Source organism: Echinops telfairi, unplaced genomic scaffold, assembly GCF_000313985.2.
Source record: "Echinops telfairi isolate 266 unplaced genomic scaffold, ASM31398v2 ScPeMD7_3533;HRSCAF=4204_0, whole genome shotgun sequence".
NCBI lineage: Eukaryota > Metazoa > Chordata > Mammalia > Afrosoricida > Tenrecidae > Echinops > Echinops telfairi.
Window position 1 is genome coordinate 22720592 of NW_022107431.1, and position 24886 is coordinate 22745477.

Sequence of the window (24886 nt, forward strand, 5' to 3'; positions counted from 1 at the left end):
TGTCGGACATATGGGTTAATGGGTTAATGTTGGACTTGTGGACTTGGGCAGCACTGGTTTGGGATATTTTCTTGGTGTGCATTTAAACTTTATATAAAACGTTCTCTTATACATGAGTTTCTGTGGATTTGTTTCTCTAAAGTACCCAGACTAATTCACATTTAGAGTGGTTCTTAAACTTTAGTATGGTTTAAAACAAACAACCTTTAGTATTTTCCAAGAATGCGCACGTGTTCAAACACGGGGTTAATTCTGTTACAGGTGGTCTGTAGAATACATTTTGAAGAATTGCAGAAGCAACAAGCAACATGGAATTGTGTCTGGTGGGAATCAGTCCTACAACTACCACTACTTTATACCTAAAGAACATGGTTTCTGCATGCCCATAACCAAGAACGAGAAGAGGAGAAGAAACTGAAGGCCTTAATGACTTTTCAAGATGTTCAAGACCAGTTTTATTTTATTTTTTTATTAAGAAAATATAAGCATAGTTTAGAGTTCCAAGCTATTAGCGTAGTGGTTCTTAACAAGTTGTCCACATCAAAATCACCAGGACAGATGCTGGGGCTCAATGTGTTCCACTCAATCAGAGTGTGCAGAGGGCAAGCCCCACTTTGGCACAACTTTAAAAGTCACTCTAATTCACATTCATGAATAATAAACGTGGTGATATTCAGTTAAGAAATGAACTCAATAGAGAAAATTGAAAGAAGTAAGTTTTTTGTTGTTTTACTACTTGAAAGCAAAGTCAGCAAGTGATAGCATCCTTAAGAAGAGTTTCTGGTTTTAGAGAATGGCAAACTAGAATAGAGCGTCCAATTATGTCATTTGTTTACAGAGTTTCAAGAAGCAGAGGTTAATCAATGTTGTTGTTGTTGTTGTTGTTGTTAGATGCCATCAAGTTGGTTTCTACCCATAGTGACCTAAAGCACAACAGAAGAAAACACTACCAGGTCCTCGCCATCCTCACAACTGTTCCTGTGCTTGAACCCGTTGTTTCAGCCATGGTGTCCGTCCATCTCCTTCAGGGTCTTCCTCGTCTTCTCTCTCCCTTTATTTCACACACATGACGTCCTTCTAGCAAACATTTTCTTAGCATTTACTATCAACCTCATCTGGTGGGGAATTTGAAAGCTATATTCTTGGACTCATGGAACCAGCTCATTACTTACACGTTGTCACTCTTTATTCAGGCATCTCATAGCAAATTGTTGTTGGGTGCCATCATGTCAGCTCCAACTTAATAGCAACTCTGTGCACAACAGAGCAAACCACTGTCTTGTCCTTTGCCATCCTGGAAATTGTCATATTCGATTCCATTGTTGCCAATCCACATCATGGAGGGTGTTCCTCTTTTTCAACATCCTTGGACCTTACCAAGCATGATATCTTTTCTAGAGACTAGTCTCTCCCTACAGCATGTCCAATGTACATAAGTCTTGCCATCTTCGCTTCAAAGGAGCATTCTGGCTGAACTTCTTCCAAGACAGATTTATTTGTTCCCCTGGCGGTCAGTGAGGTTTTCATAGTAAGTTACAAGAGAGGGGAAAATAATTAAATAAAATTTTCTAACATAAGGGACAAAGAATAATGAGAGATTTTATGGCTAGAGTAACTTGAATCACTTTGAGCCCAGAAATAGTGATGGCTATTGTACACCGAGGAAGCAATAAAAATAATCTCTATTATCTTGGCTGAAATGAGAAATGGTTGAAAAGACTGTGTAAAATTTTGAAAATCAGGGTAGGAAATCTGGGCTTTGTCCCGTAAATAAGGAAAAGTCAAAAGTCCTTTTACAGAACGATCTGGGTAAAGGCGTAGTTTTAGAAACTGATATCTACAATGAGAAGCAGGCTGCGGTTGAAAGAGAAGATGTCTCTAAGAAAGAAATTCAGAGAAAGGAATATTGCTTAATCTCAGTGATACAATGTCCATGACGAAGGCTTAGAAAATCCCTGCTAACCCAGGGATGAGCACCTGGGGAGTTCTCAACAAAAACAAATGAACTCCTGATGAAATAATTTTGAAATACTTCGAGTCACCATAATAAACATAATGGACTCTAGTTTTACAATGAAGCCACTCTTCACAATAGAGAAGGCTTGCTATTTAACCGACCAAAATTCAGTTTGGGGAGCTTTTTGTTTGTTTCAACAATAGATAAACAATCATCCTTGTAGACTTCAAACAATCCTGTATTTGCCTGGTTTTCCTTAAATCGGTACCAAATTTCTTTCCATGTCATCTGGATTTTTGTTCATTTGTTTGTTTTGCTGCTTACAACAAGATATCTAGTCTTAAATGTTGGGATGAGATTTTTTTGTGCCCGATGTTGAAGATATTTTTCTTTTGGTTTCTTGGTCAATATAAACCATTTTTCAATTAAATTAGCCCCAATAAGACATTATTAGGAGAGAGCAGTCACTGGAAAAGGAAATCACACTTGGTAAAGTAGAAGACCAGCAAAAAGGAAGAAAGCCCGCAACAAGGGAGATTAACACAGCAGCTTCAACAATGAGCGCAAACAGCAGTCATGCACTGGTCCAAGGCAATAAAATCCTAAACCTTTACATGGCATCATCACAAATGTCCCCTAATGTACATCCCACGTCTGTGAAATGGACCCAATTCAAACCCAACCCACGATTGTGGATTTCCCCGCCTGTAAATCTTCACGGGAGCAGAAAGCCTCAACTTCCTTCTGAGGGTCACCTTGAACCACCATCCTTGCAGGCACACAGGTCCCTGTAAGAAGCCAACCTTGAGATTTGCAGTCCAGTGCTGGTTAGGCAGCTGTGCCACAGGGTGCTTTATAAGTAAGAGAGGTAAGAATAAAATAGGACCGAATTCTATGTGATCAAAGACTGCCTGGTGTGGTGCAAGCAATGATTGTTGTCATTAGACAACAAACACATTTTAGACTGTTAAAGACTAGCTATTCTTGTTTCAGAACCTTGATTTCTTTTACAATGGATTTTTTTTCTTGAATTTTAGGTGTGAGTGCAAGTGTTTTCTCGGGTTCGTTGATTAATATATTCTGGTTCTACACTCGTGTGAAGAATGAAATCACATCTGGTTATTACAGCCAGCACATCTGGGGTTTTAGACCTCTTAGACTCTAAATGCCACCAGCCAATCTCTTATGGGAATGAAAAAGGAGTGTCAACGTAGTCGTTAATGCTGATGACCGATGTGTGCAGGTCTCCTACAGCCAGACACAGGGACTATGCACTTTCTTCGCCCCTTTGGGTTACATGGGACCGTGCAACTTGCTTTGAGCTGTACAATGTAACCGAACTAGCATCGTCATTTGGAGACATCCGAAGTTCCCTGCAGTGATGCCTAGCAACAATCCCAACAATGAAGGTTTCCCCACCTATCTCCCTCTGGAGCCATGGGCTAAAATGTAATAACCCTTATCATTTGATATACACACAGTATAATCAATAGATCAATCTTTTTTGTTTTAAAACACTAAATTGTAGGGGGAATTGTTATTAGAAGATAAGCTAGTACATCCTAATGGATACTGAAATTTGTACAGGGGAGGTAATTGCAACAATATCAAAATGAAAACAGAAAGCTAAAATATGTGGCATTGGCTTAGCAATTGGGCAGTGGGTAGTAAAGAAACTGGACTGGGCAAAACGGCAATGCATGGTAAGCTACGGAGGGCCAACCAATACATGGTAAGCAATGGGGGAAAGATTCACCATTGGTGAAACAAACTGACTCATAGCCACACTCTACTCACGACCATCGAATCCATTCTGACTCGTAGTGATCATGTGTGGCGTTTCCAGACTATGTGTCTGTAGAGAGCAGATGACCTCACCTTTCTCTTAAGGAGCAGCTGGCAGGTTTGAACCATTGACCTTGAGATTAGCAGCTCAAAATCTAACCTAACCATGCCACTAGGGCTCCCTATAGCAATCCTATCCTACAGACTAAAACAGCCGGTGGGGTTTGCAAGGCTTTAATCGTTATAAAAACCAACTGCTATATCTTCCCCCCACAAAGCAGCTGGTGGACTTCAATTGCCAACTTTGGGGTTAGCAGGTGAGCACTTAACCCCTCTACCAACATCTGGTAAAATCATCATCTGTAGTAATTTGGTGTGCTGCATTGCTTTGCATTCTTAATAAAATCCAAATTCTAGGGAAAGGGGTTGGGAAACGTCGTGTCTGTGGCACACGTAGGTACTTATTGGTGGCAGTCAGCAAGGATCTATAAGAAAGAGATTATGTTACAGAAAAATATAACATCACCCCGACCCAAAACAGGAATGAAAAAAGGAAAAGAAGAGTCTTTCAATTCAGGACTGCAGAGGAGAGGCAATTGCTTCTCAGCCCACACAGGGAACGATCAAATTGACAGTCTGCGGGTAAGGAGGGTCAGCGAAAACTCAGCCTCGCAAGTAAGTATCAACCTAAAGACACAGCTGGTTCTCCACGCAGTCTCCGTTTTATGAAATACTTGAACTATGACGAACCGTCTGTTGTAATTTGTATGTTTCGTCGTTACTAATATTAAGAATAATATTAATAGCACACAGTGTTAATGCAAGTAATTGACTGATGTTATTCTCAGATTTTCACTTGAAGATGCTCATAGATTAGATTCACGAAGATATTGATCATAAAAGGTAATAAGAATGAAACTTTTAAGACAAGCGGTATTCAATTTATGTCAGAAGCAACTTATAACTCAGTTGACCAAACAGACCATTGTTGTATGTGAGGACTGCTGGTATGTACTCTATACATTTCTGAGCGGAGTAAGTGCCTGCCTGTTATTGTTGGGTGCTGTTGGGCCCATTACCACCCACAGTGACCCCATAGAACAGTGAGCAACGCCCCATAGGGTTGATTAGCCTCTGTTCTTTACCGAGCAGATTGCCAGGTCTTCTCCTGTGCAGTCACTGGATGGATTTGAACCCCCAACGTTTTAGTTAGTAGTCAAACAATGGTTCCACCATCCCTCTTACGCACCGCCCAGAAACTAAATGTAATTGGCTTAAGGTCTCTGTAATCAAAATTGAGAAATATGTTGATGAGAAAATTAAGAACTACAGCTTCCCTAAAAGCCATGTTTAATGAAGAAATGCAGGTGGGATTTCTGGTCCAAGGTGCTAACTGGAATCAACAGCAAAAACAAAAACCTCACTATTATCCACTCGATGATGACTCATAGTGACCCTATAGGACACGGTAGACCTGCCCTTGAGAGTTTCCAAGATTGTAACTCTTTGGGGAGTAGAAATCCTCGCCTTTCTCCTGCAGAGTTGCTGGTGGCTTTGAACGTTTGGGTTTGTGGTCCAATGGGTAACTACTACTCGTCCAGATATATAAGGTGCCCCAAGTTGTCCCAGGGCTCCTGCTTCCAGATCCTTGGTAATATGCACTTTACATCCAGGACATAAGCCTTATTCAATTAAAGGTGAGTGAAAGCCATGGAGCCTCTTCAGGGTGAATGCTTTTAAGGGAAGTCTGCTAATTGAAAGGGAAGCATACCATCAGGAAAGGTGTGCGTCAAGGTTGTGTCCCCTCACCACATTTATTCAATCTGTATGCCGAGCACAGCATCAAAGAAGATGCACTACAGGCAGAAGAATATGGCATCAAGATTGGAGGAAGGCTTATGAACAACCTGTGAGATGCAGATGACACGACCTTGTTTGCTGAAAGGGAGGAGGACTTGAAGCACTTGCTGATGAAGATCAAGGATTGCAGCCTTCAGTATGGATTGCGACTCAATATAAAGAAACCCAAAATCTCACAATTGAACCAATAGGTTATGACAAATTGATAAAAGACCACAGTAGTCAAGGATCTGATCTTGCTTGGTTCCACAATCAATGTTGATGGAAGCAGTAGTCAGGGACACGTCACATTGGGTAAATCTGCTATCTAGGACCTCGTTAGGGTATTGAAGAGCAAGGATGTCACTTTGAAAACTAAGGTATGCCTGACCCAAGCCATGTATTTTCAATTGCCTCCTATATATGTGAAAGTTGGACATGGTATAATGAAGACTGAAGAAGCAATGTATTTGAATTATTGTGCTGGTAAAGAATATTGAACATACCATGGACTGCCAAATGAACAGACAAATCTCTCTTGGTAAAAAGACAGCCATAATGCTCCTTGGAAGCGAGGATGGCAAGACTTTGCATACTTTGGACATAATATCAGGAGCAGCCAGTCCCTGCAAAAGTGCACCATGCTTAGTAAAGTGGAAAGACAGTAAAAAAGAGGAAGACCCTCAAGGAAATGGGTTGGCACAGTGGCTGTGACAGCGAGCTCACACAATACAACAATTGTGAGGCTGGCAAAGAACTGGGCAGTATTTCCTTCTGTTGTCATTATGAGTCCAAACCAATTTAATGGCACCGGACAGCAACATGCTAATTGATGCCTTCCCGTCCTGTTTCCATAGAACCAGCAATCTTACAGATCAGGAAGGTTTCATGAGGATTCACTCCTGCATAAGGACAAAATGAAGCAGAGCTACACAACAAGAGCTGGTATGTAATGTAAGCCATGAGTACAAAGATTTGTTGTTTTAAGCCACTAGAATGCCAGCGTTATAGAATTGTTTGTTAGTATAGCATAACACAGCCCACTTATTAATGCAGGATACATACATCAAGGAAATCAATGCTTTGCTTACCAGTGGTGAATGGCACTGAATTCACAGACGCATTTTAGTGTAAATTAACAGAACTCCTAATCAAGGGGAATGCAATTTAATATATCTTCATAGTGTAGCCCACGTCAGATAATCTACACATAAACACTTGGAAAATAGGAAAGGGTTATGCACACAAGTTTAGAGGATCTCCCATTGTTATAAACAATAGAACAATAATCTCTTTCAGAGAACAGTGAGTTTCTAATCAAAGGGGGGAAAAACAGAATATACATGTTTGGGAAGTTGAAGGCAGAGTTCTACTTTGGAAGGGAAGTTTAAGGAAATGACCTTTCCATTTTCTTCTGATTCAAAGGTTCTGTGGTTGTAATTGTCTTCCTTTGTGTCTTTTTCAAACTGATTAAACACGATTGGTAGAAGCAAAGTGTTCAGGCTGACACCAGGACTTATGATAATCCCGTTAAAGCGTTTTCTAAGTGTTATATGTCCTAGGTGACCCATTTTAATATTGGATTCCTGGCTAAATCCAGCAGTGTTCTGGGTCCTACATTTTAGTGCTTTGGGGTTCTCAGTGGGGAGGAGACCTATTTAATTGTCTGTTCTGACTGTGATTTACAGACTAAGTGGCCTGATTATTGCCATACTTCCTGATGTATACCTTTCTTTTTTAAGCTTTGCCCCTAGTCTCATAAACCACCCATGAAAGAGAGTGAGGAGAGAGAGAAGAGAGAGAGAGAGAGAAACTAGGGCAGAAGCTGGAACCACCGGCACCAGGAGTCATGTTCCTAAAACCAAACCCTCAGCTATGGAAACCTTTCTGGCTCAGGCAGACAGCCTAGGGTTTCAGCCGAAACTTATCCACTGTAGGTGACCCTGCTGGTATTTGAAATGCTGGTGGCATGGCTTCCACCCAATGAAATATTTGGGAAAGTGTATGCAGTTCTGGAAGCACTCGCTAGCCCATGCCAAGAAATGTGAAAGACAGCTACTTTACCAACTGAGATGAGAGGTATCATTGTGCCCATTCCAAAGAGGGTAAAAGAACATGTACATTAGTGAGCAATATCATTAATATCACATGCAAGTAAACTTTTGCTGAAACTAATTCAAAAAGGGTAGCAGCAGTACATCAAAGGGGGCTGCCAGGAATTCAAGTAGGATTCCCAGGAGGCCGTGACACAGTTGGTATGGGAGCGAGTGTGGCTGAAAGCTCAGCCTCTCTGAAAGTTGTTTGTCTGTGTTGCATTGGCTAAGCAAAGATCGCCATCTGTGTGGATCAAAACAAAGTAGGGACACCCTTAGAAAATGGGAATTCCAGAACACTCCCTTGAGCTCATGCAGAACTTGTACATGAATCCAAAAGGCAGGTGTGCAAACAGAACAAGGGGATGGTGCGTGGTTTAAAGTCAGGAAACGTGTGCATCCTGGTTGTATCTCTCACCATTCTTCTCCAATCTGTATGCTGATCAAATAATCAGAGAAGCTGGCTGATTGGAAGGAGAATGTGCATTAGCATTGGAGGAAAGTTCATGAACAGCCTTTGATATGCAGATGACACAACTGTGCTTGCTGAAAGCCAAGAGGATTGAAGCACCCACTGAGGTAGCCCCTACCCCTACTCAAGAGCAAGTTCTTCAGCTACTTCGCATGCTTCCCATGGGACAGTGACATCGCTGAAAGGGTTGAGAGACTTTTCTTGAACTCAAGTAAGGCCACATGAAAACCATATGCACCTGTTCCACTTTACCTACAAATTCACCTGAAAAGGCAGATCTCGATTGTCACCCAGACAATGCCTACACTTGTTTGTTTGTTTTCCTAAAAATGGCTTTTACTCTCGTGAGCTAAAACCTGAAAGTTCAGATCATAAAGCACCATTATATAGGGTTTTATTGAGTGTTGTATTTTAGAGAGCAACAGAAAGGGACAGCAGTGTTTGCCATTAAAGTTTTGCCTGTTCTCCTCAGAGGATATGCAAATACATAGCTCTCTTGAAGTATATTTCCAGTCCAGATTGTGCTACATGTACAGCTGTAACTGATGTGAGGGGGACTGACGAGTGAAATGAGCTATTCTCCAGTCATCAAAGCAAATTCAAAAGAGGCAAAGTTTCCTCCACCTGTCATTGGCAAATTCTACTAAGGAGAACTCGAGACAAAATATATTTTAGGGAGAAACCATTTTCTGGAGCAAAGAATGCCTTAGTAATCAAGCATCTTGTCTTTCCTGCTTGCTATTAACGAAATAAATCTTTGTGCAAATCGTGCTGTCAAAAATGTATGATTTTTCCATGAGATAATTTTTTACGTATTTCACGAAAACCAAATGTGGACCAGAGGACTAGCTCTATAATAACAAAGGACTCCCATCTGTTTCCTCTTGTGTCAACAAAACAGGATTTCTTAGGTAGGCACCTCTAGAAATATCTGTTATAACCTTTAACAACAACCCTTTAAAGACTAAAACAATGACCCTCTAGCAAACATTTTTCCTTTTCAATAATATTTTTGCTCCTTTGTATTCCTATAATTCTGTGTTGCAAGAACAATAATCTGAATTATTTTATGAATGGAATTATTTCTCTCCTGCTTTTATGTACTAGCGAGCTCCTACTCACAAAGGATTGATTGTCATTGTCAATCGTCCAGACCCTGTATGTACCAGCTCATGTCTTACTGGATTCACACACTGAGTCCTCGGAAAATTTGACAAAGGAAGGACAAACAGGTACAGCTACTGTACTGACCAGCGGGTTGGACAACATGAGCTATCATGGCATTGTGAAATAACTTACAAAATTCTAGCATGCTGCTGTCATTTGGGCTCTACCTATATTTCCCCTTCAGGAGCCATTCAAAACTATATACTGAGTGGTGGGCCCATAGCAACTGCTACAAAGAGGCTGAACTCGTCCTAAAGGAGGGAGCTTGTTTTCCGTACATCTCCTTTTTCCTCTTTTTTCTTCTCACTTACAAACTTCAAGGTAGCTTAAGTTATATTCCTGATCCTAAATATGTTCCTAACTTAGATGATGACATAGGACATATTTTGTTTAGTGAACTGAAGTTATCATGAAGACTTCATTATTCAGGACCTCCAACACTTCATTTCTCACCATTACCCTCTGGAGAATCTGTGGATTTTTTTTTAAGAGGTGGCAAGTTATGTGTGAACATTTCAAGATTCCCAGCCTCCTTCGAAGCTCATTCTGTATTCACTGTAATCACTTGCTGAAATGCATTTGTTATCCATGTGCACTGCACGTCTATTTGGGTATCCGAGGTGTGCTATTGTGAATTGTCCTTGTTTGACAGGCTGGGAGAAGAGTTTCATCCCTTCCTTGGCTAAAGTGCTCCAGAATAGATGTTTTCTTGCAATTATTTATTTGATTTAAGATGTAAGCACGTTCTCACATTGGGGTTATTTCTAATTAAACTAGCTGCAATGGCTAAGTGCTCAGCCACTGACTGAAAGGTCAGAGGTTTGAATCCATCAGCTGTTCTGCAGGACAAAGATACGGCAGCTGCTTTTGAAAAGATTTACAGCCACGGAAACCCCGTGGCACCATTCTCATTGGTGCTGTCGGTTCGCTCAGAGTTTGCATCAACGCGGCAGTGAGTTCTGCGTCACCGTGATAATTAAAGTTAGCCAGAAAGCTCTGTCTTACAGTGTAGTCATCCAAAGTGAGCTAGTTTTCAAACGTCCAAATTTGCTTCAGGTCACATAGTGGGGTAACACTACTTTATGATATCATACAGCATGTTTAAAAGAATAGCCAGGCTGTAGGACAAAAAGAGTAAATCGTGAGAACCTAAGAGAGAGCCAATGAATAAGACCAATTTTAATAAAGTTTAAGTTCATGACATTTAGACGTAATCGTCCAGCTTTGTAGGAGGAAGAAAAACACATGACAAGTAACATGAGCTTCAAAACTTCTAAGAAAGAAAAGACATGTTAGTTCTTGCTTAAAATACGATGCAAAGAATGGCATTCCACCGTCTATTATTTCCGCCTCACACAATGTGTATTGTATATGTCTTCCCCTCCAGAGCTCTCAGATTTCATTTTCTTTGTGTGCAGACAAGACAAAAACAACTACCGTAAGTTCCTCGGGTTTTGAAATAGATAATCCTCTGAGCATAACCTCATGGTCTGAGAATACATGAAGAATAGTTTTGCCTCTTACATAATATTGCAGTGGAAATAAAGTAAGGCGTCATTTTGCCTTTTGATCCTCAATGGGAATAAATGAATGTTCAGTAATAAGGTCTGGCACCTGGAGACAACAACACAACCTGACGAAGCCTTGACATGACTTTGTCCTGTAAGGCCATAAACAGGAAACATCAGTTGCCTGGGCAAAATAAATAGAGCTTGAAATTACTGTACATACTCGAGTATAAGCCAACCTGAATACTAGCCGAGGCACCTAACTTTACCAGAAAAATAGCATTAAAAATGTGCTGAAAAACTCGGCTTATACACAAATATATACAGTAAGAAATAATAGAAAATACAAATAATTAGCATCTGTGTGTGTCTTTTTTAAAAGTTATAAAATAAGGAAAGGATTAAAACACAGGAAAATGGAAGATTTTGAGATCCAGATCTGGACATGGAGCCCTAGTGACATAGTGGATGCCAGCTTGGGCTGCTAACCTCATGGTCAGTGGTTCAGAACCACCAGGTTCCCCTTGGGAGAAAGATGAGGCGTTCTATTCCTGAGAAGAGTTGACAGTCTCTGAGACTCCCAGGGGCAGTTCTACCCTGACCTTAGAGTGTCACTATGAATCAGAATTGGTGCACTGGCAATGGAAATTGGGGCATAGTACCGTATGTCATTTATGAGTAAGCATCGTGTCCTGCCATGTCCTATGAAGTAAATAAATGAGCAGGTGATCAGTGGAGTCATTCTAGTCTGGTATCAGCCTTTCCTTCACCATAGGTTTAGCGCAGGCCACTGAGGTCCTCACTCTGGGAAGCAAGTCCCATCCTGTCCAGGGAAGCAAGTTCATTTCAGACTACAGGGTCTGAACTTAGCCACGATGCTGTGGATTCAGGTTGTAGACCCAGGGGATGGCCCTGAGCAGACCTGCATGTGCACCCAAGGGTGCTGACTTTTACTTTCTTTAATGTACTTTCTTCTCCCGAGTCACGTCATTGGGATTCTTCAATGAATTACAGTGTGGTACTGGAGATTGGTCCATGATTAAGAGTCCACGTGCCGAAGTCCTGACCACTGTCTGTTCCCCATAGGATCTTCTTTCATGCCATTAGATTCAACTCCCGCTTATGCCTCCAACATTTTAGGAAGTGGATAAATGGCTTTGAAGCAAAATCACAGGCATTCCCATGGCCCATGTTTACCTTCAGCAGTGCTGGTGGGTAATGCACAAAGTGAAAAAGTGGGCAAGTTGATCTGTGATAGATAATCCCAAGCATGCATGCACAAATGCAATTTCTACAGAGACATTTGGCCTCTGTGTGAGAATGACTTTCATCTGAGCAGACTATTTTATTTTTAATACACAAAAAAGTCACTAATCAAGGTCAGCACCAACAGTTATAACTCGTATTGGTAATATCTATCGTACCCTGATATGAACAATAGTCCTTCATCGTTGCCTTGTTTCTACCCATCCCCATGATGACAGTCTAATCATGAGGAAAATATCAGACAAATACCAACTGAGGGGCATTCTATGAAATATCTAATCACAACTCCTCACATCTGTGAAAGTCATGAAAAACAAGGAAGTCAGAGAAACTACCATATAAGGAAACCTGCCTTGATCCACAATCAACGACCATCGAAGTAGCAGTCAAAATAGCAAAAGATGTGTTGTATTGGGTAATTCTGCTCACAAGACTTCTTTAGAGTATTGAGAATCAAGGACGTTACTTTGAGGACTAAGGTGGACCTGACCCAAACCTTGGTGTTTTCAGTGGCCTTCATATGCCGGTGACAGATGGACACTGAATAAGGAAGACTGAAGATGAACCGATGCACTTGAACTGTGGTGCTAGCAAAGGCTATCGAAGAATGTACCATGGACTGCCAAAGGACCAACACGTCTGCCTTTTCAGAAGCAGAGGCAGAGTGCTTGTTAGAGGGAAGGATGGTGAGACTTCATCTCGTGTATTTTGAGCATGTTATCAAAAGAGACCAGTCCCTTGAGAAGGACATCGTACATGGTAAAGTAGAGGGGCAGTAAAAAGCAGGGAGGCCCTGGATGAGATGGATTGATACAATGGATACAACAACGGGCTCAAACATAAGAACACATTGTGAGGGTGGCGTGAGGCCAGGCAGTGTTTCATTCTATTGTGCAGAGGGTCGCCAAGGGTCAGAATCAGCTCAATGACACGTAATATAAAAAGGAAGCCTGAGCCAAATACAATGTGGCACTCCGGATGATACACTGGACAAGAAAAAGGACATTATATTAAAAATGTAATACAATATGCGCTTCCATTAATAATAGCATATCAATATTGGTTCATTCATTGTACAAACGAACCACACAAATATAGGTTCATAATAGTGGAAACACGATGTGAATTATGAGTATTCTCTGTACCATCCTTGAAAATTTTCTGTAAATCTAAAACTTTTCTAAAGTGTACTAAATCAATATACAAAAGGAAAGACTTCTGTAAGCCAGTTATATATATATATATATATTTTTTAATTGCCATCTTTAGACCTCTAGGATGCAGTACTTGAAGGATGATGAGGCAGGAGTCTCTCAGTCATTTATCTTGGTTACAACTCTGCTTTAAAAGGGGACAAGATATGGCCAAGCCAAAAATGCAGACTTATCTACAAAGAGAGGTGCAATGAAAACCAAATCAGTGAACACAGCCATGCCATGTAAGTGATGAAAACGGGGTGAGGAATACAGGTACTATTTTCAAAATACCACTCATTCACTATCCAAATTAGAATGCTAGGAAATGTGTCAGTCTCCGATACAAATGTGTTGTAAAAACTCAGAAACTGAAATCTAGAAACTTATGAAGATCACGTATATGGGGAAAAAATGGAATCACCTAAGTAGCAAATAAAATCTATTTATCGTGTCCTAAAGGAAAGATGAAACTTAACATGCAAAAGCTATTTTTAGAACATATTGAGTGAAAGAGAATGACGTGGTGTGCAGCTAAAATTTTTACAATTCAATAAGTGACTCAGCTTCCTCTTCTGGCTGGCTGGGAGCTGTCAGGGAAAGTCTCAATGGGAATGTGTGTCAGTTTGGGTTACTCCACTAGGTTGGAGTTAGGAAATCATAAGTTAGAAGACTTATCAAAAGGCCAGAGAGCTGGCTTATTTATTGCTTCTTCTCCCCATGTTCCTTTAGGAAAATAATTTTTGTATTTAAAGTCAAATACTTTTATGTTTCCAGAAGAAACTGAAAATCTCAGATTCAGTCTAAAGTAGTAGATGATTATAAATAACAGCCAACATTTGTTGGTCTTAAAAGGAGTAGAAGAATTCAGCTCTGCCTTTAAACTCATTAATTCATTATCTCCATTCAATCTCGTAATAACTCTATGCTGTGGGTGCTGCTATCGGCGCCGTTTGGTAGGAAGTTGGGTGATTTCATGTTTCTTACCAGTGATGGGAACTTGAGATTGGGTTCAAGGGATTTCTGATTATTCTAGCTCTTAATAAAAGGCATTTAGATTACAGATATTCTCTTTGTTGCTGAAAGGGTTGGTAAGCCTATTGATTTAGCAATTCTGAGAAAGCACTTACAACAATTGAAACTCACGCAATCTAAAAAAAAACCTCAAGTAAGAGGTAGTTCTGTAAGTTCTGCTTGGCTATGCCCAATTAAGACTCCTCACCCCATCCTAAAAGAATCTATGTTATTCTGGAATCTGAGATCACAACGGTGAACGTATAGAGAGGATTTACTATGTGCCTGCTGCTAGAGACACATCATCTAGTTACTACCAAGCATAGTCATGCTAGTGTTCCCAACACTGAAGACCTTGGCCGCTCGCTGCAAGGTTGATTCGAGATCACTCAAAGGCACCTTGGGGGAAAGCCAGGCAATCTGCTTCTGAAAGATCAGCTACTGAAAACTCTATGGAGTGCACAACTTCCCTGAGACGCAGACGGTCTCCAGGAGTAGGAGTCACCCTGACGGCAGCACTGCCAGAGAGACTAGGAACTCGGCAGTGAGTTGAACAGATCTGCCCTGATTGGGCCCACATTGATCATTTATTCATCAGAATAACTAAGGAGATCACTACTATAGTTGGAACCGTATTTGTCTCCGTTCTCCAAGTGAAGACAGGCAGAGGCTTTCCCAAAGCCACAATGATGTAAGAACACATCAGAGTATATTCAGACAAACACTTCCATGACCAATGTGCTATGAGATTCTCTCTCTCTCTCTCTCTCTCTCTCTCTCTCTCTCTCTCTGTGTGTGTGATCCTCCTGCTCCTCCCTCTTGTTCTCTCCCTCCTCTTCCCTCTCCTCCTCTCCCTCTTCTTCTCTCTTTCTGTCCCTCTCCTTCCTTGACTCACTCTGAGAGAAGTCAGGTGCCACGTTGTGAGCCACCCTACAGAGAGGCATGTGGAGCAAGTGATGAATATCTCCAGAAAATAGCCAGCTAAAAGATAAAAAGAGTTGAGTTTAGGAACATGTTCTCCCCCATTTGAGCATGAGATGACAAGATGGCAGATACATGGAAACTATTTGCATTTCTGATGTGACAGCATTGTACATACTTTGGCCATGTTATCTTGAGGGATCAATCTGTTACTAAAGTATGGGATCATTGAAATAGAGGAAGACCTTTAAATGAGATGGAGTGGCATGTCTGTGAGAATGGGCTCATAACAATGGGCTCAAAAGTGTCAATGACTGGAAGGATGGTGCGGACAGGGCAGTGTTTGGTTCCATTGTACATAGGAGTGCTATGATTAGATGTAACTTGATGGCACCCAACAACACATCTACATTTCACAAGTCTATTGACAGAAGGCTGGGCTCAAAACACCTTTCCCTTTTCATCCAAATCACAACTCACAAAATCTTGACAATGCACCCATATCTTAATAACGTAAAACATCACTAATGAACTCTGTCATCCTTCTGACCTGGTACGTTTCACTAAATGATCATAGAGCAATGCAAATAAATTTTTTCCACTAGGAAGTGATAACCAAGATAGAGACCTTGATTTCGTCATTTTTAATATTACATTTCTACTTTGGCACACACATAGCAAGCTACTCTTTGGCATCTCTTTACTGAGAAAATGGGTGCAATTCCGCACTCCCTTGAGTTTTAACTGGGTTTGCAATCCCCACAGGCACTGACTAGAGTGAATTTTAATAACTATACAATGTGCTACATTTGGTGTGCAAGGCAGGAAAAAGATTTCTATACTTTCTTTTTAGAGAAGAATGCCACAGGCAGCAGTGCCCGCGATCATATCCTATTCCCTAGATGCTATGCAGTGTTTCTACCAATTCCTGAAGCTCTCTCTGCATTTTGAAAAGGAAAGGAAAGGAAAAAAAAAAGATTGCCTATGGCAATTCCTAGGGAATATAGCTGTGGAGATGACAGGGGGGCAGTATTACTACTAGATAAAAGTTTGAAAATTACTAAAAAGAGCTATTCGAGTAATGCATTTCTCAACATCCAATATTATCTTAAAAGTATGAAGGGGCTTCAAAAAGTTTGTAGAAAACTTGAATGAAAAGACAATGGAATTTTTCCATGGATTTTTTTGAGACCCCCTCATATATAGAAACCAAGCTCATCTTTAAGGGCTGTTGGATAGAAAGATAATAATCCCAAATATATAAATGGATCTGAAATTTGCTAGAACTAGAACTCTAGGTGAGTATTGGGGTGGGGGTGTGTGTGTTTTAGACAATTGTCAAGCATTCCACAAAACTGAGGTAAACATCCTGGTTTGGGTTTTGCTTTTAGTTTAACTTTAGGATCCCAGGTAGTGTAATAAAGGAAAGGTTGGGAGTGTGAAACCACCAATCACTCTGCAGGAGAGAAGACCTGGCAATCTGGACCCACAACAATTGTGGTCTAGACAGCCCTTTCGAGCCTCTCTACTCTGATACAAGGGTAAATGTGCCATGAATCAGAATTGACTCTAAGAAGAGCAATATTAATGCCAACCGGTCACCCCAGTCACTGTGGAAATGTCGAGCCTTTCTATGGCTGAGAATTATGTTGAAAGTACCTGTCGCTGCCAAACTAATCACATTTATTCTCCAGAGTAAACTAAACCCCGCTCTCCTTCTCCAGCACAAAGTTCTCCATCGTTTTCTAACAGTGTAATTGTCCACAAAGCGCTCGTTAATCTGCCTCTGGAAGAAATGCTTTAAGGAAGGGAGAGCCTGTCAGCAAGTTTGTAATCATTCTCTGCCCTTGGGAGGCTCCGGTGATGTATCATTAAGTCATGACCAGTACGCATCAGAAAACGCTCACCAGCTTTGCGGGCCTCCTGATTAGAATCCCTCTGGGGGGGTGTCACACTTCATTAAAAGGCCACATTTACCTTAAAACATACAACCTTTGCAATTTTGCCTGAAGGCTGAAAACTTTAGACTTTTCTTCCCCAGTTTTATTTTCCTTGATGGAAAGATGTGATTTCAAATAACTCATTTCTCTTTTTTTTAAAAAAAGTTAACTATATTAAAAATAACACCACGGTCTATCACCTTACGTTTCAAGGGTATGAGGTCACTTTTCCAAATATGCTTTTAGGCTCTACAGGAAAAAGGTAAAATCACACTAATACGACGCAAACTCACAGTCATTGAGTCCATTCTGGGCTATTGGGGTTTCTGCAGCTATAAATCTTACCAGGAACAGAAAGCTCTCGTTTCTCCTACCTGCCAAAGGCCTGGTGGGTCTGTGCTGCTGTCCTTGCATGTAGCATCTCAAGGTGTAAGCCACTATGCCTCTATGGCTCCTAATAATCTCACATGGTAAAAAAAGTATTTTATTTATTTTACAATGAAATAATAGCCTCATTCCTAAATGGGACAAGCGTTACTTTCCAAATAAGGTTTTGTCTAAGATGGTTGTGCTTTCCACTGACAAAGTGCAGTACAGCAGGGCTTCACCCGCTCATGAAAAACATGGTACTGTCACTTAATTTCATTTTCACATGAGTTTTTTAAAGCCCCCTTGTATTGGCATTTTCTTTTTTTTTAGGTTAGGAAAGATTTGATTGAGGCAGGCAAAGAACTCCTGGGAGGGCAGGGAGAGCAGAGAAAGGGATGAGGGCGCAAGCCCCCGGGCAGTTCCGAGACCCAGCGAGTTAGGTCTGGGGTCTCGCCCGTATTGGCATTTTCATAAACCAAGATTTCAATAGGGGTTGGTTCTCTCCAGTGAAAGATCATGCCTTGTAGGTCTTGTGCGTGATAAGGTGAAAGAAATGAGAAAGAAAACACTACTCCCCAATAAGATACAGGCGTCTGCACTGTAAGGGCCAGATACTTAGAGTTTGATTGGCTCAGATGCAGGAGGAAGAGGGGTAAATGAATGCTCTCAGTCTCATTATCTTCAACAGATTTTGATTTAGTACAGCAGAGAAAATTAGAAAATTGAGCCATAATCCGAGAAAATGCGTTATAAAAAAACGCATTGCCAGGGAGTCCATTTCAACTCATAGGAACACTGTAGAGCAAGGCAGACTGCCCCTGTAGCTTCAGGGGAGAGAGCCTCATCTTTCATCCACACAGCAGCTAGTTGTTTCAAACTGCTAGCCTTGAGGTTGACTACCGACTCCAAACAAAGTAAAATATAAATTTACTATAAGGGCTTCCAAAGATGAGGAAACCAGAGTGGAGACCCAGAATGATGCCAATACCAATTGCACAATAAAGATAGGAGCTCATCCTAGCTCTCCAGAAAGAGCGTTTCTTTAAAAGGGTTGACTCTCCAAGAGTATCTTCCCCAAGGGCCTACTGCTGACACTCCGTTATGATTTACAAGCAGGTAGATATGTTGTAATGAGATAAAGAACTCTAACCCAAACCCCCAAACTAAACCAGCACCATCGAATTGATTCCAACTGATCCTACCCTTGATAGGAATGGGTTGTTGTTGTTGTTGTTTTGGCCAAGGGTCATTTAGGTATTGATAACATCATTCACAGGCCATCAAACAACTAGCAACTTAAAAATTAGCCTGCTACATCTGGTCCAACATTTAATTACCGCATCCCTAATGTGGTGCCCAGAACTGCTGCTCCCTGGTGAGACCTGTGATGTTAGCTGGTGTCGATGACTTGTAGACCACATACAGCCCTCAAGCCAGACACTCCAACCCCTGATATAGATCTTTATGGGAGAACCTGGTGGATTTAAACTGCTGACTTTGGGGTGACATAGAGCCCTGGTAACATAGTGGTTGTGTGCTGGGCTGCTAACCTCAGAGAGGTTACCAGTTCAAAACCACCAACTGCTCCTCAGGAGAATGATGAGGCTTTCTTCTCTTATGACTTACTATATCTCAGAAACCCACAGGGGCAGTTCTACCCTGTCCTATAGGGTCATGATGAGTCAAAATTGACACAATGGTAATGAGTTGAGTTAGAGGCTATAAATATGTAATTAGGAACCACACAGTGAGGCTAACTGTTCTCATTATACCTTTTCAAGTTTTCTGGATTTGTTTTTTAATAGCTCCCATGTCAAACCACTGTGCTGGGCATGATGGAGACATAAACAACTATATATAACCTGATACCTACCCTTAAAGAGCCCTTGCAGCACAACAGTTAAATGTTCGACTGCTATTCCATTATTTGAACCCACCAGCGACTCCCAGGGAGAAAAGACCGAGTGATCTGGTTCTATAAAGCGCACACCCTGGAAGCCCTATGGGGCAGTTCTAGTTTGTCATATAGTGGGGGGAGGGGATGCTGTAATGAGTTGGAATTGACTTACAAGCACATAACAGTAAAGCTTGCCCTTGAGGAAATTATAATTTACTACATATGTGTATATGATGGTATGATGTAATAAGTTTTCATCTTGTCCTCATCACTTAATAAATTTAAGAACATTGGGTAATAAATTACCTTCCCAGCATTGTTATTAGAACTAAAAATGACATACAATAATATCCTAGAATACACAAAATACTCAATAAATAGTAACAATTATTATACGCCCATGCACATCAACTATGCTCATCCCACTTCCTTTAAATAAAATAATTTTTTAAAAAATTCATCAGTAAATTATGAGAATATTAATAAATATAACTTAAAATTGTAGAGAACTACAATTTTTATTGGTTTCTATCTAAATGTAATTCTATAACTCTAGATAGTTGTAGAAATGGAGAATGATCTTAACAAATTGTGTTAGGATAAAAATAGTGAGCTCATAAAAGAGGTTCAACAGATCCTTTATTAAATTCTCATATAAAATAAAATTAATACTAGGAGAAAATGTGATGTGCAAGGGAATAGAGAATAATTAGAAATTTAAAATAATTTCCCCACTGGAGATGCTTCAGCTAATTTACCCTTTGGGGGAAACTTATACCTCTTCTAAGCTGCATCTACACAATGAACTAAGTATCTGATAGAGAGAAAAAAACTAAGATTAAAACCAACATCTCTCTAACACAATAAAGTTACTTCTCCATACTTGAAGGTGGAAACAATGTTTCTCCCTCTCCTATTGCAGAGGGTCAGCAAAAAAGAGGAAGACCTTCACCGTGATGGACTGATACAGTAGCAGAAACAAGTTCAAACATAAAAATTATTGATGTCATTCTATAATCCACAGGGTCTATATGAATTAGAGCTAGCTCTAAGCCACCCAAAAGTAACAACATATTCTGATTATTAAATGAATTCACCAATCCAAAGTGTTTAGGACATTGCCTAGTAAAATAAGTGCTAAAAAGAATCACCATCATCATTATAATTATTATTACTAATAAGGTAAGCATAATTCTGTAAGGTATCTCAAGGAAGGCAATGCATAGTGCCAGGAATAAATACTTTCTGTTTATTTTCTTGTTTTGTTTTGACATGATTATTTCCTTGATTGTGATAATAATCATTTAAGAACAAATAATGATTAGCTTATTAAGAGTTTTATGCCAATTTGTTCAATGTCAAAGAGTTCATTCTCTTGTGGGTCTACTGACTATAAGGACCTGTGGTCATTTTAGTCAATGACTAAAATGGGCTGTGTTCAATGAATTCTGGCTTTAACAAAGAAATAGATGAGAAGAGTCAAATTGACCAGTATAAATTAATGAATAGACGTAGAAAAACATGAATCTATAAATGCACTCCTTATTGATCATAATTTAGGACATAATGTTGTTGTTATTGGGTACCATCAAGTCGGTTCCTACTCATCCATGGGAGTTCATATTGTATTAATGTATTATATTTTCTGGAGGAAACTATCATTTTTATTTAAAATTGGGCTCAGAGATGGAAAATAACTTACTCTGGCACACATGATTACTTTGTAGCAGAATTAGGATTGCTACACCACGTTTTGTATTATTCTATACTATCCCACATTTATCAAATACAGTTATTGTCTTAAAAATTAATTACTACTACTTCTGAGAAGTTCATTTTTAAAATTCTATTACTTTACCCTTATAGCATATTATTCCGTTATAAGCAATTCAACCCCATGATAGAATACGGGACTTTAAAAGCCATTATCAGAACTTTGCCTTTTAACTAGAGAACAAGGGAGTTATTTTAGAGTTACGCTTTGAGCAGAAGGGTATGGATTGAACTGTGTACTCCCTAAAATATGTGTGGAAATCATAACACCTATAGATGTAGTTATATTATCATTTAGGAATGGATTTTCTTTGCTATGCTAATTAGGAAGTATTCGTGTCTCACTCAACTTACTGCCATCAGTCACTTCTGACTCATAATGACCCTGAAGGACAGGGTAGGACTGCCCCTATGGGTTTCTGAGACTGTAACTCTTTCCCGGAGTAGACAGCTTCATCTTTCTCCAGAAGAGCAGCTGATGGTTTTGAACTATTATGTTTGCCCTTAGCAGTCCAAGGAACAACCCCCTACACCACCAGAGTGCCTAGCAGGTTAGGGGAGAATGTTGCTGTTGTTATTGTTAGGTGCTGAGGGGTTGGGTCCAACTCACAGGGACCCTATAACAACAGAGCAAAATCCTGCCTGGTCCCGTGTCATCCTTACAATGGTGGTATGCTTGAGCCTGTCATAGCAGCCACACTGTCCATCCTTCTTGTGGACTCGTCCTTGTCTTCCGTGTCTCTTTACTTAAACAAGCATGAGATCTTTTTCCAGGAACTGGTCTCTCCTGATGATTTCAAAGGACATAAGACAAAGTCACACCATCCCCCCACTTCTAAGGAGCATTCTGGCTTTACTTCTAGGACAGGTTTGTTTGGGGTTTTGTGGCAATGTGGAGGGTATCTTAAGCCAATCCCTTCTGAAATATAAAAGAGCAGATTGAGCAAGGAACCAAGATCATACTGAAACAGAAAATATCCTAATTCTACAATACTGGTACCTTTACAATGCAGAGAAGACACAGAGACAAACCTGTGGCGCTGCAGCTGTACGCCCAGAGATACCAGAAGCTCGGGAGAATGGCATGGGCTTGGGAGGAATCAACACAGCCAACAACCTGATCTCCAAAACTATACGACAGTGAAACAGTAGCTTTAACTTTAGTACGCCACTCAGTTTGTGGTATTTCGGCATGATAGCCCTAAAAAAATCCATGTAAAAAAATCAATGTAAAATCAAAATACTCATCAGCTCTGAGACTTACAGGTCTTTGGGGTAGCATTCATCTCATGAAAAGGGGGAGAATCAATTATGTGAAGGGATTTTTCTTTGGCTTGGTCCCCAACTCAGTTCCCTATAACCTCAAATCTTCATCCCAGGGAAGGAAGGGAGAACTGTGAACAAAGAATTTAAAAGGCTGCTTTCCCCAAAATACTGTAGCATGGGATGACAAAGTAATGCCACACCAAGTCTTCTTCAGGACATCATCTCAAAGGGGAAGGTGCTATGGCACTCACTGGGTACAACTTTGGCATCTCCTGGACTCCATGCATGAGTGGCAGTGATGGCTGAATCTGAGCAATGTTCTCAGAAACTTAGACATTCACTGTGCTGGTTCCCTGGGATCTATCAATAGGGTCAGCAATGCAGAGCAGAGAAGAGAGAAGAAACGCCACGTGTGTCTGACTTCTTAAGAAGCAAGCACATATGAGGCACCTAGAAATATTTGCATATACATTACATTATGTACGGGTAAACAAGAATCAGAGAAGCTTAAGTATACATTACCATCTTTGTCCAAATTTTAAATAATGATGGTAGGATGAGTTCTGATACACCAATGACTTACTGCAGTATGCTTTTATTATTATAGTTGTATTTTTACAATCAGGGGGTCTAGCACCAAAGCTCACATATTTGCCACATCTGTTCCTGATCTCCAGACCCAGGAAGATAGCCTCTTTGGGAATAATAAAGTGAATGAATGCTGCAAAACAGACTATTGTTGATTTTTGCAAACTGTAACCATGAGAGCATTTTAAAATAAGTACCGTTCATAAAAGCGGTCATTAACCAAAGCAGTTAAAAGGACCAAATCTCAGAGTGTCACTTGTCCTGGTGCTCATAATACTTTATTTATGCTTCATTTAGTGTAGCGCCTCAACAATGCTTTTTACATCCTTGACAGTAAAAGAAACCGCACCCCTCCTTTCAATGTTCCTTCTTGAAATATTTTCTTTCTGGTCTTTATTTGAAATGATTCTATACAACTACATCCAGTTAAAAAAGCCAAAATAACACTTTACACCATTGGGCTCATCTCACCCCAATGTGGCCTTGGCTTTATTATATCTTCTTCTCAAAAGTCTTGTGAGGGCTCTACTTCCAGTGAATGGTAAAGCTGGGTGCATGTTGTGGCAGACACGATTCCAAACGCATGCTTCAGCCAACCCTCCCAACTTCTAATCTTTACATAGATGATACAGATGGAGCTAGAGGTAGATCATCTCCATGGTTGCCCTCCATTGATTATAACACAATTCACTTTTCTATGATTAGGAAATATTAAGGCATAAGTGCTTGCTGTAAGAGGGCCAGAATAAAACTCCAGGGACATGCTTGTCTTGGCAAACCACCTGACTTCTGAGTGCTACAACGGAGAGCCTTACATCTTCTGAAATCATGTCGTCATCTTGTCACCTACCCTTCTGCTCTTTCTGTCAAGCAAATAACGAGACCGGAAAACTGCCTTTACACTCAGCCCTTCGCACCCCCTGCTGGGGTCCACAAGTCCAGTTTGTGAGTGCAAGCCTCTGTGTGCCACAATACGTGAGAGAGAGGGGAGGGGGGACTTACCTGCCAATGAGTAAGAACTCCCCCACCACACCAAGGCGCCGCATGGCACTCAGGAGGCCTCGGACCGTCATGCCCTCGCAGAAGCAGACCACCACCCTGGCCTTGGGGAGCCGCTCTCGGAGCTTGCGCAGAAGGCGGTCAAAGCTCTTCTCGCCGGCATTGCTGTAGATCTTGTCCGAGTGGGCGATGCAGAGGCCTTCCTGGGCAGCCAGCTCTTTGAAGGCATCCATTCCGCTCTCTCCATAATTTCCTGTCCAGAGACAATCGACAGAAGCTCAAGATAAGCATGGCAGCAACAACAGTAAAGACAGAACAGGGATGTGTCGGTCAAAGAAAGTGAAGGGGGACAAGCTTGCAAAATAATTTGTGAGGATCCTTGGGACTGACAGAAGCTGATCTTCCTACCTGGAGGGGTAAAGGGGAATCCACAAATATTATCAAATGATCAACCCTGGGAAACAGATGAGACACCATGAGAGCTTGGGCATCTGCAGTAAACAAATTTTGTGAACTAAAGGACTGTTGCCCTATTTTGCAATCATGATTAATAGATCAGCACACTGGGGTGGGAAGGTCAGTCCACACAAAGAGAAGGCTTATTCATTTTGAGGCCTTGCTGGCGCTGGCTGCCAGGTTAGGAGAGAGCCATACATGTTGATATATAGTTCTGCAACATTTCCAGCAGAGTGGGTTAGCAAAGCCATTAGAACACCTTGCTGAACCAGAGTGGTAGATGAGAAACAGCTATCAGGTCTCAGTCACAATCCACCATCATTGGATGAAGTGGTGGGATTGTAAGAGATTGATGTCTTTTTTTTTATGTTTTAATATTTTTT

General features: G+C 40.7%; 1 protein-coding gene across 3 annotated transcripts in view; it reads right to left on the reverse strand.

The window, feature by feature from the left end:
* GRM1 (glutamate metabotropic receptor 1) overlaps positions 1-24886 on the reverse strand; it is a 469370-nt gene that overhangs the window by 317733 nt on the left and 126751 nt on the right. For all 3 annotated transcript variants that reach the window (XM_004701959.2, XM_004701961.2, XM_045294665.1), the window contains exon 3: positions 24051-24300. In XM_004701959.2, coding sequence (XP_004702016.1) covers positions 24051-24300 — 250 coding nt within the window. The remainder of the gene's footprint in view (positions 1-24050; positions 24301-24886) is intronic.